The sequence below is a fragment of the Squalius cephalus genome, assembly GCF_949319135.1.
Source record: "Squalius cephalus genome assembly, chromosome: 21".
NCBI classification, from domain to species: domain Eukaryota; kingdom Metazoa; phylum Chordata; class Actinopteri; order Cypriniformes; family Leuciscidae; genus Squalius; species Squalius cephalus.
In genome coordinates, this window is record NC_137142.1 from 24,285,814 (window position 1) to 24,303,054 (window position 17,241).

A 17,241-nucleotide genomic window follows, 5' to 3' on the forward strand; every position below is an offset into this window, starting at 1 on the left:
GTGCCACGATTACGTAATCATGATTACAAAAATGTGCTGCGATTACAAAAAGTTAACTTGCATTATTCTGCATGCTTAAGAGGTGTGTTTAGAGCATGTTACATTGTGAGAGGCGAATCATGACTACTTCAGAGAGCCCAGCACAAGAGGAACTACCAGTGATGCAAAATGTGTACGCTGATTGGTCGAACACGTGCGAAACACCAGCACACGCCATTTTTAAAAATTCATGTACACAGCCTTCATTTATGATTTACTCCAGAAAATAACTCTATGAACATGAAAAACAGTGATAGATGGACCTCTCAACCTTTACGCTAAGGAGAAAATCCAAAGCAGCTTTGAGGGTACCAAGCTAAACATGGTTATGAATTCTGCACAGCTAGTGACAATGGGCATCAACCACACAGCAAACGCGAATACTTTTTCATATACGGTCTACTTCGTAACAGTTCTAACAAGATTTTAGACAGGACTGTAGCCTGGTTAAAACCAGACCATTCTCAGTAGTAACTGAGTTATGGTCTGGCAAAGCTTCATTAATAACTCATTTCCAAAGGGGCGTCACCAACGGACGTCGCTCAAATGCCTCTGGGCGCAGTTGGATAGACCTAAAACCAATCAGAGCGATCGTCATCGCGTAAAGCCATATGCTGCGTCCCAATTCGCCTAAGTTACACTACGCCATAAAAGTATGTACTCTTTATGTGAAGAAAAGGTATTTACTTTTGAATGTGTAGCAAAAAAAGTAGGCAAGCTTTGGGACATACTACTTCGTCATCTTTATCGGACGGATCTGTCACGTGCATCCTGTCACTTAAACTGCCCTGTCAATCATCGTGTCACAGTTAAAATCCTCTATTAAATCTAATTTAATTTCCTACTGTTTCGGAGAGAAATGTAGTAGCACGTTCATCTGCCAGTGGGTCTTTCATGGAGACTGTCCTCATGTGTTTTCAATTTGAATATAATAATGCATTTAATAGTTGAACGGACGTCGCTCAAATGCCTCTGGGCACAAAAGGATAGACCTAAAACCAATCAGAGCGATCGTCATTGTGTCAAGCCCCCCCCCAACGTTTCTGATTGGTGCCGCGATTTCTAGGCCATGGAAATGGGCTTGAATGAGCTCTTTGCCAGACTACTTCTCACACAAATCTGAATTTGCCGGAAGTTGTCTGGCTTGTCCCAGGCTAACAGGACTGTTAAACAGATCCTAAACTAATGAAGACGGAGAATGGGAGCCACCCTGGTGGCTAGTTCCTAGAACTAACCAGTGTGAAAGCCCCTATAATTATACCATGCATTTTTTTAAACAAAATGTACTATATAACAATATGGTATGCAGTTGCTTCAATCAATGATATAAAGCTATTCAAAACAGCATTCAGTGTAAATTGTGATAATCGTAATTAATAAATGGCAATTACAATTTCAAGGGAATAATCGACAAATATGATTTGTCATAATCATGCAAACAGTTTTGTTGTTGTTAAAACTAAAACCGAAACGAAACCAGGCCATCCTGTTTGCTGTGTGGGATCATGCTACAATTCCTTCAAAATATCTGAATTATTTTTCTGTCACATACAATGATTGCAGCCTGTGGTAGCTTAGTGTCATGAAACTCCTCGTGTCATACAACTCATTTCAGCACAGGTTACCACCTCTCTTTAAACATTCTTTTTTTTTTAATTTGCAGAAAATTGTCAGTTGGGATAACTAAGGCACTGTTGCCAAGTTGTACAACAAAATGTTCTTTAATATCTGACGCAACATTTAATGGTGTCATTACAGAGATTACAAACTCACTCCACTGCCACATTATGCCTTTGAGAACATCAATTAACACCAGATTGCTCCAGGTGGACTGTCCCTACAATTGTTGTGCTTAAAGTCAGTTTGGAAAACTAGCATTTGCTAAACAAAGCAAATAGCTATTACAGTCTGATCACAAATATCCAAAAATGCACATTAACACAAACTGAATTCAGAGAAGACCATTAAGATGCATAACATTGTGCTGAGACCCTGTTCACCTACACTCTTGCTTTGTGAAACTTTTACATTGTTACTGACTGCTTGAGAGTTTTTTGTTTTCCATCCATGTCAATAGAGGAAGTGAGAAAAAGTTTACTACCATTCACACTAAGGGTGGGAGAAAAAAAAAAAAAGATGCATTGCCATTCTCTCTCCAACTATTCTGAGAATTTCCGTGTAATTGGTTTTATGACGCAAAATGAATGTACACAGTCAGTTATGTCTTAAGGGATTACACTGACATGACAAACCACATCTTATATTTCAAAATAGATCTGTTTGACTGTGAATGCAGGTTAGTAGATCTCCTGCTGTCTATGATGTCATCAGTATACAATAATACAACAACAGTAAAGCTGAGAAAGAGAAACATCACTCACTGCTCTTAAATGGAAAACATTCAGATACTCTTAAATACTGAAAGCACTCTGTTTATTGCTTGTAATGTTTCATTTACTAGGCTGCTTGCTTATTTAAATCTTGACATACAATTGTATTAATTTATTTTTTTAAACTTGTAATTATGGATGGTGCCTAAAGATTCCCAGCCCTAGTTCCCGTGGACATGTTCTTGCATTTCTTCTGCATTTTCTTGTCATTGTTGCACAAAAAGAAAAAAAAAATCGTTGTACTATTTTTTTTTTAGGATGCTTTGTCAGCTTCAGGTCAAAAAAACACTTTTAATTTTCTCATAACATACATTGCAACTACGATTGCAATTACGATTGCTGATTTTTTTTTTTTTTTTTTACAATCAGAATCTGATACCAGTTGCAGATTTTTTATTTTTATTTTATTTTTTGCTCTATTACAGGCCAAACTGGCCTTAAAGGGATAGTTTACCCCCAAAAATAAAACAAATTGCTGCTAATTTACTCCAAGATGACCATCCAATATGTAGGTGACTTTCTTCAATAGAACAGCAAAAAAGATTTTTAGCTGAAACCTCGGTCCTCTGTGATTCATATAATGGAAGTCAATGGGCGCTGTCAGTTTGAGATAAAAAAAACAAACATGCAGGACAAGTTTAATTTATTTATTTATTTATTTTTGTGTGAAAAGTTGCAGTTTTGGACAAACAGGATTTCCACCTGATAGCAACGATATGCATGTTGATTTAACAACAATGCACCCTTAAAACAAATGTGAAAATTTGTTTACACGTACCCCTACACAGTATAGGACAGTATAGTTTCAATAGTACCTGAAGGATACTTCCAGTATTCAGCAAGATTCCCATTTTAGAGTTATTCTCAGAAATGCTTTAGGTATTTGGAAGCCATCAAACTCAAGGTTGTGCACTGCACTTCTCTAGAAAAATGAAAGGAAATCAGTCTAGACAATGCAAGAGTAAACTGCTACAACAAACAATTCAATAAAAGTAAAACACTAACCAAAATCCATTCAACCTAAATGCAACCTGGTGCTTTTATTTAGCCATGGGAACTCAAGAAAATATATTGTGAAACAACCACAGTACTTTATCTCCCAAGGATTCATGCTCTTCTGAAAAAGTAAAGCAACAGCAAACACTTATCGATTTTTTTCCTTTGATGAGCCTATAGACATAAGTATCACTTTAAAAGGGGAGCATCCTAAATTGCTGAGTGTGTGCGAAGTCTGAGTAATAACAGTCTGTATCTCAGCAGTCAGGAAAAGTGCACAGCAATTGATTTAACTCTTGAAACATTAACCGCAATCAAATGAAGCCTTACGGAAATAAAGTGTGGAACATGAAGCCGTCAGCAGGCATACAAACTCGGTTGAAAAAAGGAGGAAAATAAGCCATGGGATTGTGTTACTTTTTGGAAGAAGACTAAATAACATTCCCCTTATTCACAGACGAGAGATTACCTCAACCTGTCATGAGCCTCGATAGTCCAAAATCAAAGTGAATCTTGATATTATGTCGGAGTTTCCCACTGGAGGTTTGTGACGGAAATACAATGATTTGGAAAAATTGTGACAGAAATGTGAATGCTAAAAATGAATAATAAACTATAATTTAATTAAAATTAAAACATTTAAAAAAATAACTTTTTTTATTGTTTAATTGCATTTGAATTAAAATAAAAAATTGTGTGGGTATGGTTAATAAATAAGTGGGTCATAAACAAGCTTAAATACTGAAAGTGTTATTTCCTGTACAAGACGAAAGTAAAGAGAAATTTCAATCATGTTACAATTGTGAAATTGTGATGCACTGCGATGCGTTCCATTTTGCAAGGGAGATGGTGATCGTCGCCGCTGCTACCAGTGGCATGGATACAGTGTTCTCTTGTGGCTCACGCACAGTCTTCACACAGACGCGCGCTTCAAGTGCACATCTACGCGCTATGAGTGCGGCTTAGAACCCAGAACCGCTGACAGGCTTGGCTAAAGTAATACCACTAGCCCATGAAAGCACACAAATTACATTTGCGGATCTATGGATTTATTCACGTGAAAATTCTCGGCACTAACAATATATATATATTAGTACAGTAGATCTCATTATTAAATGGCAAATTGAACCCAATGTACTACTGAAATTGATTTCTGGACATCGTAATGTTATTTTTTCAGAAAATTGTTATTGTACACATCTTAGCATTCTATAGCAACCTCCTACCCCCACCCTTTGTTTTTTTTATATTATCGCTGTTGCAAGTGCGTCCCGAACCGTGGCTGGAGAACAGTATGGTTCAATTTTTTACCGAGAACCGTTACACCCCTAATACCTAGCCCTAACAGACACTAACGCAGAAAAAAAAGGGCAAAGATCAAGATTTGGAGGTTAAATGCACAACTACAAAGTCATATTTGAAATCTCCAAATGTGTCAATGCAGCTGCCTCACTGAGTTCAATCTCTCCATCTATTACAATGAAATGTTTAAAAAGCCACCTCAGAGGAATACCTGACCTTGAATTGAAGCGACAAGTTCAGATCAGCTATTGCTTGATTGCCCAAACTCAATGATTGAGGCAGTACATTAAGAATGTTCAATGCCATGGTGTTCTTGGTAGTAAATAATCGCAGCCAATGTATCAAGACGTTTCTATTTAGGTAAACATAGACAAAAATACCTTTTGAAATCCTTTTACAAACAGGACAACAGATGTCAAATACAAAGGAAAAAAATATTTTGCATTAAGGAAGCCTTTTATTCAAAAGATGGACAAACAGACTTCCTCTTCAAGCTAAGCATGAAGACTGAAGTGAGCGAGATGTTTCATTTTGAAAGAGTAGAAGCACTGCTCTTTGTAGAAACCCTGTGTACAAGAGCTCTTGATGGAAGGCAGAAAAACCCTGAAGAGATTAGAACAACTAATCTTCCGCTGCTACTTCAAAAATGTTGTTTTTCTGGGTCCTTTGATCTCTCATTTACAGATAATTGAATCAATCTACCATTTCTTTATCCTAAGGGGTAAAAGCATTCTAGAGGTGCACTCCCCACCCCTTGCGTCTGTGTAGACTGATTAATACTGGTCTGCGGCAGACTTTCATTAGCATGCATTTCAGATGGGACTCTAGTGGGGAGTGGACGATGATACATATGCAAGTAACAGATGATTTGTTATGGTATAAGTTTGAATATTCACAATATATTCCACAGCAAGTAAATAAAAAAAATAATACTGCTTAGTGGTGTTAAAGCCACAAAATACAATGCTGACAGTCAGATAGATGGAAGTGCTACAGGTAGTGACACTTTCCCCCTCCCTATGTTTTTTTTTCCCTCAGATGTGTGATAAGATTGGATAGCAGCATGGCACAGGATGGATCACTTGAGCGAGCCGCTGGCCAGCACAGTGCAAACTGCTAAACCTGTGCACCCCATTTGACTTCTGTGAATGTTCTACTTTTAAGCCCTGTAGAGAAAGTCAAACATCTCAAACAGCTGGAAAGACTGACGTTAAAAACATTGGGCGAAAACTTGAACTTGCTGCCGAATTTTACAACATCGATACACTGAACTGAATCAACATTGAACTGACTTGAGCTGAATAATGACACCATTTTCTTATTTAAAGTTGCTTATAGCTGAATTTGACTCATATTTGATAAAGTTTGCATCATTGATTGTTATTTTCCTGTTTATTACGGTAAAGCTGTATTGAAACATTCTGTATTGTAAAAAGCACTATATACATTTTATAGTGGGAAAAAGATTCTTTAGATTATTAAACCGTTTTAAACGTACATAAAAAAAAGACTAATTCAAGTATATTTTCTATATTTTAATGCAACTCAATGCTCCTAATGTGTAAACTAACTAGGATGGGTTAAATGCAGGGGACAAATTCAGACTATGGGTTACCATACTTGTCCATCACGTCATGTCATGATCATTAATATCTCAGATATCCTGAAAACATAACGCAATATGTAATAGACCCCTTTTCAATTGGTAAACATGGTGACGTTTTTTTGTGGGCGGAGCTTAGGTGGAGGCAAAACGATCCCTCTGGCCGCTTCACTAACGTTAGTGTGCAAGTTTTGTTAGCTTGTTTTTTAACAATGACTGGAGAAAATCCGATTTTATCTTAATGTGCAAGGTCACTCACTGTCCAGGACCGCGATTGTTATTTGCAAAAGTTAATTTTAACGGACATCCCAGATTGGCTGACCCGGCATGCACACTCATTCAATGGATGGACGATCTGACAGGATTAACGTCAACGCTACCTCCGGTTGAGTGGCCTGACTTCTACACCTACCCAATAGAGAAACCGAGGGTAAAGAGAAACTGAGGGCATATAAATCTTTGGATGCCTATAACTGTACTAATTGGTCACAAGACTTGTGTGGTAGCCTACGATCCGCAGTTCTGCCTAGCCAGCGCCATGGCCAGACAGAAGACGACAATGTAAAGAGTGACATTATGGTGCAATGTTAATGATGTGAATATTTTCTAGAAATAAAAATTCCAGATACAGCATATTCATTTTTTAACTATGCATTTGATTACACTTTCTTACCAGGTTCTTCAAAAAGTCTAGCCACAATCAATCAAAACAATGTATACAATCATAGATGATTCACAAATAATCACAATAATTTAGAAAACATTATGCGATAAAATTTCAAATTGGAGCCTGTACTCTGTCGATTCTTGCACCCAACAACACAACAAGATGACATTTAATAACAATGATAATAATTTAAGCTCCTTATTATGTAGCCGAATCTGTGCTGGTTCGTATTGGCTGCCTCCAGTTTTCCATTTGTTTTGCCTCCAGCTAACGCTGTGACGTAATTGTGACGTCGGCGCAAAAGGGGTCTATAATTATGGAAATAAACCAACTCATGCATGTATGCAAGCTATCACCAGAGACCACTTTAATCCAAATAAAAACCCTAGGAGAAAATATTTGAACAAAAAAATGATGTTTTCTAGCAGTGATATAACCTCCAGAGACAGACCGTTTGGACATCACCTCTCTGACAAAGGCTTCTCTCCAGAAGAGCAGCTTGATAATGTTTGTCCAGCACAAGCAATTCAGAAGGGTCTTTCTGATTATCAAGTTTAAATAAAATGCCACACACCCACCTCACCTATGAATCAGCACCAGGAGAATGAGGCTTACATTCAGGAGAGAAGAATTGTGCTTACCCTGCATGGCTATGCAATTAGTCACAGCCAATCTTATCCCTGGAGGAACTTCAAGAATAAAATAAACAGTCAAAAAGGCAATGCAATTTTTTTGTAATCCACAGCTGTGTGGAGAGATAGATTGAGTTAGAAATGGACATAATATCTTGTGGCATGTAGAAAGAATCCATCTAATGGGGTTCGAACCAGGTGAGATTTACTGGCAAATGGCAGATAAACAAAAATACATAAGGGAAAGGGGGGAATCATGCAACTCTTTTTGAGAGGTCTGCAAACAGATGAAGAGAAAGTACTCAGAAAACCTTTAGCCTGAAAAGACAGCCTTGGACAAAAGGTCTGATCAAGCTAACAATAGCGCCAGGGCACGGTACAAGGCAACCGTGCCTAGTGTGAGTACACCCTAAAATAATTCTTAATAGGCTTCAGTGTTATCACTTATCTGAGTCTACACCGGTGAAAACTCCCACTCTTAAATTATAACCATTCATAATTCATCATCTACTAAATAAAAAAAGATTGCTCTCTTCAATGCCATAACCTGTGAAGATAACACAAAGCTAATTGAAGCCCCACAGGCTTGCACATGAAGGATGCAAATATCTCTGCTGGGCTGACAATCAGCTCAGAACTGATCTGATATTAAACTAGCATGCCATTAATACTTGCACCTCTTGACCCCTGCCATGCAGCGATCCCTGCAGCATCCCATTTTATTAATAACAAGAGCCATTTAGGCTCAGCATACTGATCTGCTGTTAAAAACTAGAGGAATACGGGATGACCGCCTGTTCGCCTCTGCCTCTTGACTCAGTGAAGTGAGGGCTAAAAGAAGCTCTGCATGGGTACACGAAACCGACTATTTCAGTGCACCACTGTGGGCTTGTTCTCAGGGCTACAATCGGTTGGCCCGATCAAAGCTACAACCAAAGTTTTTCAAACACACCAACTTGACAACTAGAGAGTGCCAGTAAATGTCATGGTAGCTTGTATGTTGAGAAAAACTGAGTGATCCAGCGGCCTCGGTCATGTTCATTTGTTGAAACTCTTCTTTTAACACTTACAGCCAATTCTGGATTCATATTATTACTGGTGGTGTTATTGCTATTTTTACTCCTGGAATCCTCAAGACCATTGGTTTGGAGAAGAGCCCTTCATCTCCTCAAGCATTCCTTGAGTGCTTCCTTCATTGCACGGCTCGATCAAGCTGTAGAATTCCCTCCATGTTGTCATCCTTGTCTGATCTCCCAGCGCTGCACAAGACCTGACTCAGCTCCCTGAAGATTAAACGGACTAAAAAAATCAGATCCCCAATTTTCTGTTCTTCAGTGGAAAGTGACAGTAGACTCAGTGGACTGCACTGCAGCAAAAGCACTTTTGCATTATCAATGCAAATAAAAGGTGCATTTCATGGATACAACAAGGCTTTTATCTAAAAATTCTAAAATTTACATGACAAAAGTGTTCATATGATTATAAAGTTACGTTGCCTTTCCAAAGGTCATCTTAAACAACCAGTGAGCGAGTAATACTATAGGCATGCAATTAAGATACAGCAGCGAAATTAATACTAGCTTTAGGGAGATGAGGCGAAAGAAAAGAGCCTGGTCATTTGAAGTCATTAATCTAATGGGATTCTGGGTTCTTCACCGGCTTGAAACATAATCCAAGTCTTGTCCCACTTTCAACGGTTTTTGTTTAAAAACCATAACACCCAAAAAACACTCAGCATGAGAGCCACCCCAGGCCCAACACTCATTTGCAAATTATCTCAGACATTTATAATGTTCTTGGGACAGAACCAAACTCATTTTTAACTCACAATTCAATGCTAATTGGGTCATGGACTTGGGGACAGAGCCAAATGAGTTATGGGCATGTATTTGTCCTCTTTTAAATCAGGAGAAGAAAAGAGCAGCTCAAGAGATATAATGGCTGTAAAAAAAAATCTTGATTTTACACTTATCACACTACTTGATCAGTGAGTCTTCATACCAATATTTACAACATTGCCTCAGGATGAAGAAAATAATTTTTTGCTCATTCATGAAAATGTCTCCAAATTCCTTGAGGGCAAAAAAGGACAAGCCAAGGAGCTTGTTAACTTTGAAAGCTATGAATCAAGTATCACTGAATCACTTAAGGTACTGAGATAAATTTCATTTGTTATCCAATTTCAACGATTGTTAAACATATTAAAGGTGCCCTAGAATGTGAAATTGAATTTATCTTGGCATAGTTAAATAACAAGAGTTCAGTACATGGACATGACATACAGTGAGTCTCAAACACCATAGTTTTCTCTTTCTTATTTAAATCTCGTTTTTGAAAAACACCCCTGAAAAACAGGCGAATCTCCACATAACACCGACTGTGACGCAACAGTCGGGATCATTAATATGTACACCTCCAAAAATTTGCATATGCCAGCCCATGTTCAGTGCCAGGCGAAACTGCACAGCCGAATCATCAGAAGTTCTGCAGGTGAAGAAACAAGCAGGAGGAGGATCATAGGGAAAATGGCAGATCTATCTATAATCTATCTATCTATCTATAATCGGATACCGCTACAGTTTAATTTGAAGTTGTTAGTTTGCTCTGCCCATTTCACCACGGACTGTTTCTCTAACCTGGAACAATATCAAGCAGCCAGGCTTCTCTCGGCGTCTCAAACGGACGAAGGGGGCAATTTCAACTAACGTTATATTCCCGCAAGCGGTAAGTAGTGATTTTATTAACGATAATTTACACTGTGTTATCTAGATCCAGCGCGATATTGTTTTTTCCTCGAGAGACATCATGGCTTGCAAACGAGCGAACGAAGCATGGCAGTTGCTCAGTGTTTGGATGTACAAATGAACACAAAAATATTTTTTTAACTCCTTCATCCGAGCCTCTGGAGAACCAGTGGGTTATGTGAATTTCTGATGTGTAATTGTTCAAGTTCAGACAGATAATCTTTCTCTCAAAGTCATTCAACACTGTTTATGCATCAGTAAATCGCGTTTCAGTGATAAGATTTTCATTCACGCGATCAACAGGCTGTCATCTGTTCAATGGTCATCACTGCAACCTTTTATGTGATAGGAATAGATCTAAATACTTAAAAAACTTCTCATGATTCGTTAATCCCGATAGCTGTAATAGTAAAAACGTATAAAAGCTGTAATAGTAAAAGTTTTCCAGATAGCTCTACATGTAATGCCAGATATTTCATATGCAAGCATGTCAGCCAATCACAGCAGAGGGCGTTTACATTGAAGTCTCTCAGCAGACACGCCCCTTCAAACAGAGTGTTCAAATCAGAGGATGAAATCAGGCTAGGAAATCTGCCTTTTATTTCTAAATTATAACAAATTTTGATCTAAAAAACATACTAACATTATAAGGGCACCCCAGGAAACATTATAAAATAATAAAATAATCCATTCTACGGCACCTTTAAAGCTAAAATTTATTTGAACATCCTTTCTTCATAATTCAATATTCAAATAGCAGAACACATGATACACTAACTTCAGTGTTTTATACATATACATATATATATATATATATATATACACACACACACACATTATATATTTAAATACAAACACATACATACATACATACATATATATATATATATGTGTGTGTGTGTGTATATATGTATGTATGTATGTATGTATACATACATACATATATATACACACACACACATATATATATATATGTGTGTGTGTGTGTGTGTGTGTATGTATGTATATGTATGTGTGTGTGTGTGTATGTGTGTATATGTATGCATGTATGCATGTGTTTGTATTTAAATATATAATGTGTGTCAAGATATATACTATATATATATATGTGTGTGTGTGTGTATATGTATGTATGTATGTATGTATGTGTTTGTATTTTGTAATATATGTGTGTCAAGATATCAAGATACATATACACACACACATAGGCTATATATTATCTCGTATATATCTTGACACACATTATATATTTAAATACAAACACATAAATACATAGATATATACATACACACATATACATATATATACACATACATACATACATATATGCTAAAACGTACTAGGGTTATTTTGAAAAACTGACACGTACTTAAATGGATTTTAAGATATGCACATTATCTTGTACATATGAATATTTTTTTTTAAATCTTGATAATGTCAATGGACATGATATGGGTCAACAACCCACAAAAATATATTTTCTTAACGCAAGATCAAAAGATGGTCAAAAACATTCAAACAACCCTGCATAAGTTACATGCAGACAATTTACTAAAAACACCTAGGCTAAATTCCTAAATACTAAATCCAAGAGCATATTCTTCTAACTTGCAGCTAGAGTAGCACGCACTGAATTATCATTTTAAAGAGATTTTCGACAGGAACACAGCTGTGCACTACAGGCTGACACATGAGATATTCTTCTTGACTCATCTATAAAAGAGAACTGAGCATTGAGTGAAGCCCATGCAAAATTCATTACTGCCCAAAACGAGTCTCCATGGCAGAGCTGCTCAGATTTTCCAATGGACTGCGTAAAGGTACCAATGTAGACTCAATCTGCCCATAAAGTCCTACAGAAAAACATGCATTTAAAAGCAACAAGCATCCCGCTTTTGCTTTTGTCCCAGCTGCTCTGCAACTCAAACTTACACACGCTCACACTGTTACTGCACATTAAGCCTGTGTAAAGAACAGGAAAGCTCTAGGTTGTTCGTGTTTAATGATTCTAATAATTATTTAAACACTTTCTGGTCGTATAGGTGAAAATCACTGACTATACGAAACTTCCACAAAACTAGAAAACTACGCCGCGGTTCAAATAGTCTCTTCTATGACTAAACGCAGTTTTTATACAAACAGCAAAGCTTTTAGAGGGCTGAATGTCATTGTTTCTAAGATAAAGCCGTGTTTGTACAAACTAAAAGGAGTTTAAAATAAAAACATTGATAAGGCGCTTCTCTGATTTTCTTCAGAACGAGGTTAGCGCGGCTAGCCGTAGCATTTCTTCAGTTCCGAAGAGGCAAAACTGCACTTGTTTGAAAGAAAACACAAAACATGACTCACCGATACAGTTTTTTTTATACAGCTATCCGTAAGCGATCCTCAAAGGTTTTATCAAGTTTAAAAAAATGAGAGGTGAACTCAAACTCTCGTTGACAGCATCACTCTCAGAACCGCCATCTTCACTCAGCTATGATGCTGCTGTTGGCTCGAGACGCTCTACCTACCGAAAACTCTGGAACAAACCAAATCAGTCGGTCAGATGGGGGGAAACCTGCAGAAACTCACAATTTCGCATGACATTATCTGAAAGTATTGCCACAAGTGAAGCTTAAGTTGAATGTTAAAATCTCTTAACTGCAATTGTAGAGTGCTTAGAGCAATATATACTGGTTAAAACATTTTAAGAAATAATTACAGTGAATTAAAACCCCCGTACTATAATAAAATTTGAGAGACTTGTTTCCAACAAAGTGCACCTCCGAACAGATTTTTTCAGGTAGGGGTACAAACAAGGACCGGTGTGAGATTATCGTGCATTATCTTGACACATTTTTTTTTTTTTTTTTTTTAAATACATTCACCTGAACTTTCAGTAAAGTGGTTTGAAACACTGCATTCTACAAGTTTAGACAAGCATCATTATATTTGTTTATCATTAAGACAAATCATCGAAAAGTTTCATTTGGCACCAAAACTACTTGCGTGATTGAATAAGCAAAGCTTTTAAATATCAGCCCATTTATAAAAGAATCGGAATCACCGATACACCACAAAATCACAGTAGTGTCAATATTTAACCTTCTAGCGCCCCCAGGCGATTAAAACCGTTGATTCCCTGCTAATCAAATTCGTTTTAATGAGGTGCATTTCTGACACTTGCAATTCAACGTATTCATGAAACTATTCGTATCTTTATCCATATAAACAAAGTAAGATTTTTGTTGTTTTTGTTTGTTTTCTTCAAAAACGCTTTTAATTAATCAAGTTAGTAAAGACATTTATAGTTTTACAAAAATATTTCTATTTCAAATAAATGCTGTTCTTCAAAAGAATCCTAGAAACAACAATGTAACGCAGCACTACTGCTTTCAACACTGATAACAAGAAATGTTTCTTGAGCAACAAATCAGCATATTAGAATGATTTCTGAGTGAGGTATTATGTGACACTGAAGACTGGAGTAATGACTGCATTTCTATTTCCATTTTCAAATCAGCTTTACCATCACAGGAATTTGAATACATTTTAAAATGTATTCAAATAGAAAAGTCATTTTAAATTCTAAAATTTCTCAATATTATTGTTTTGACTGTTTTTAAACAAATGCAAATAAATGCCGCTTTGGTGAACACGAGAACTTACCAACCCCAAAATTTTGATTGGAACTATTAATAATGGTTAGAACAACAGACACAGATAAACTATTAGTGTTTTGATTTATCTTTATTAAGTAAACTCTACATTTTTAATATTGCTTTGTTCCAATTTAGTTTTTCTCTTTTCCCCCCATTTATTCTAAATTACATCCTCTTGCAATCAAAACAGTTTCATATTTATATGTATTTATATAGATTTTTTTGTTTGTTTTTTTTCCAACCAAGCTACACTTGAAGAATACAAAAATATCACAGTACATTTTCTACACAGTCACTCTCCACTAGTGAGTTCCAAAGCTGGGGCCGATGCTGGAAACATGGGAATCTGGCAGTGACGTTTATTGACCACTCAATTACGCTAGGCCGAGGGGCGCAGTTAACCTGTTTTAAAATGACAACAAAACTAGATTGTGTGGTTCGACTAAATCTTCAAATATGAAATTACAAGGTCTGTTAATGGTATGGGAAATGACTTGTCCAATAGCTGGATTTCGGATATAAAAGAAACCAATTTAAATAAAATTTAAACAGGAAGCCTGAATTGTTTTGGACTTAAGTCACCGCTGACATCTAGAATTAAAGCTGTGTAATCTGGTCCAGCCAGACTTCTCTGTTCCAGCACTCAAGCCACCAACATCTGACCGGAAAAAGGAACTCACAGATCAGTCAGTAATAACATTCTTCCATTCCTCATCCTGCTCTCTGCAGACACGCCATACTATACAAAATATTAAAAACAAAAGATAAAACAAAACACTGAAGAATCCTCACCCGTACTTTGATTATTGTTTCATAATAAATGTCTCTTTTATTCTTTTAACAAAGTTTTGTTTTATTTTCCTCATTTTTACACTGCCATCCACTATCCAACGTTGAAATCCTTAATGACCGGTGGAGGCTCTGTTCTCCAGGGTAGAGGAATGTTGCAGTATGAGTCTGACATTTAGTGGTTTTGTTCAAACTTGAACCAAACATCAACATAGCAAGTGAAAACCTTAGTCCCCTTATCAACCACCTAAACGAACTCCGGGGATCACAAAACGTACAAATCAGTGAATGAAAGATGTTAGGACACAGATAAAACATAGATAGCCATTAAGTTACTTGACTGAACACACCAAAAAAAAAAAAAAAAAAGGGTCAGACACAACACTGGGATCAACAACTCGACGAAGGAGGGACCCACTGACTGGAGTAATTCACTTGCCCCAGTATCTCTGTACCACTTTCTCATGGCTTCAGGGCCCGAAGGACTAAATTTTCAGTCATGTGAGTGGGCTTGTACAGGAAGTTGGCATGGCTACACTTCCTAACAAGGGGAATTGTGTGTCGGATTGAGCTGTGTCAGTGATCTTGCGGGGGGGGGGGGGGGGGATGATATCTGCAGGAGATTGGGCGTCTCTGTCCCCGCTGGCCTCTAGAGCAGTCATGGTGAGAAGGTGGCCATCTCCAACGAGATCCGCTGCCATAGTTCTTTTGTCTGTTTGCCCCTCTTCAGGTTCTGCAGCACATCGTTGAACTGCATCATGCCAACTGGCGTCAGGCAAAACGCCCCGCGGGCACTTCGGATGATGTTCACAAAGTCGTCATAGTCTGCGGGAGTCAGATGGATCAGCCTGTGGTGGATATACTGGAACAAAACATAATTAGAAATTGAAATGAGCAGGGAGGACATGAATTCTGTCCCAAGGTTATTTTATTTTTGCATTTTAATAGTATTTTTACTATTTTCTAATTTAATTTCAGTTTAGTTTTACTTGTTTCCAACAATGGTTTTGTTCGTTATAGTTTAGTTTTTCAATCATTATGAAATGCATTTAGCAAGCCTTATATAATGTCATCTGTTTCTAAATGTGAAACATACAAAGCTCCTGAGGGGACAAAGTGATGAAAAAATATGAGATGGAAGAAGGAAAAATGATATGTTAATGCTTTTGCATGCACTCACAAAATGTTTACATTCCCCCAAGAAACTGTGAATACATTTATAATTTTACAAAATATCTTTTTATTCTTCAAAAAATCCTAAAAAAAAAGGTCCTAAAACTTTATTTTAGTGTCCTTGTTACATATGTTACATGTACTTACCATAGTAATGTGTACCTTACCTTAGTAAAACAGTAAATTATGTATAATTACATGCAATTAACCCTAAACCAAATCCTAATCCTACCCTAATCCTATAGTAAGTACATGTTGTTAATTATTATTACTCAGTACTTAAATATATAATTACACTGTAACAATGACACCTTAAAATAAAGTGTAACCAAAAAAAAATACACAAAAACGTTACACAAAAACATTTAGCAGCTCAAGCAGTTTTCAACACTGATAGTAATAATAATATTATTAAATGTTTTTGCGAAAAGTTTTGCGTTAGTATCCAGTTTCTAAAGGGAACGCAAAAAGTTTAAATGGAAGGAAAAATTATATTTCAATGCTTTTGTGGTTCCCCTAAAAGTTGTGTTCTCTCGCAAAAGTTTCGTGGGGGAATGCCTAAGTTGAGAGCAAATCAAAGTTCAATCAAAATCAAAGTTTTGAGGGTTTTGAGTTTTCTAGCTCTAAATGTGTTTATGTATCTTTCAACAGCATTTCATTACTGTCATGCCTTTTTGATCTCCCTGTGGTTAAACATGTGCGACATGACAAATTCATAACTATTCCTGCTACTGGGTGGCACTAACCTGAACCCGTTTTAATAAAATGTCAACAGGTTATGAAGCATCATGTCCCCGGATGTTTATTGGGACATGTACCATATGGAGTGCATTTCCCACCAGCGACGTACGAAATGACTCAGAGACAGTCTGTGTAGGTTTCTGCTTGAGTACAGCCTCTCGGTCCCTCATCTCATTCTCCACGCATGGAGAGAGTGGATTAGAGCTGGCACGGTCTCCCTTTCACATTTACCCAACATTCATTTGCAAAGATTTACAGTGGCAGACATATGGTAGAATGACCCTTGATTGGGCATTTTTAAATATAAGGCCATGAGAGTGCAATGGCCACTTACGTAGACAACCACGTTGTTTGCCCATGCAACAACTTGAAACCTCTTTGAAATGGCAAAATAAAGACTCTGAGCCTGCTAGCAGGTAACTGCAAGAGCGTGTCTGTGTGTGAGAGGGAGAGATAGCGTGTGTGCGCTCCTTCTCTAGGCAGCAGCTCTTGGCTTTGGGCCGTCAAAGTGTGTTTGATGCTCT

General features: G+C 37.2%; 2 protein-coding genes across 11 annotated transcripts in view; both read right to left on the reverse strand.

The window, feature by feature from the left end:
* The window catches only part of ndst2a (N-deacetylase/N-sulfotransferase (heparan glucosaminyl) 2a), a 125,905-nt gene extending 113,047 nt beyond the window's left edge, over positions 1-12,858 (reverse strand). Inside the window, exon 1 of one of the 2 annotated variants that reach the window (XM_079854722.1) lies at positions 12,720-12,858. The gene's annotated coding sequence lies outside the window, so the exon portion shown is untranslated. The remainder of the gene's footprint in view (positions 1-12,719) is intronic. The other variant, XM_079854725.1, reaches the window with a different exon arrangement.
* Positions 12,859-14,078: 1,220 nt separating this feature from the next.
* The window catches only part of zswim8 (zinc finger, SWIM-type containing 8), a 49,397-nt gene continuing 46,234 nt past the window's right edge, over positions 14,079-17,241 (reverse strand). For 7 of the 9 annotated variants that reach the window (XM_079855994.1, XM_079855993.1, XM_079855990.1 and 4 more), the window contains one exon: positions 14,079-15,665. In XM_079855994.1, coding sequence (XP_079712120.1) covers positions 15,462-15,665 — 204 coding nt within the window. In that variant the 3' untranslated portion in view covers positions 14,079-15,461. The remainder of the gene's footprint in view (positions 15,666-17,241) is intronic. The other 2 variants (XR_013819591.1, XR_013819592.1) reach the window with 1 other exon arrangement.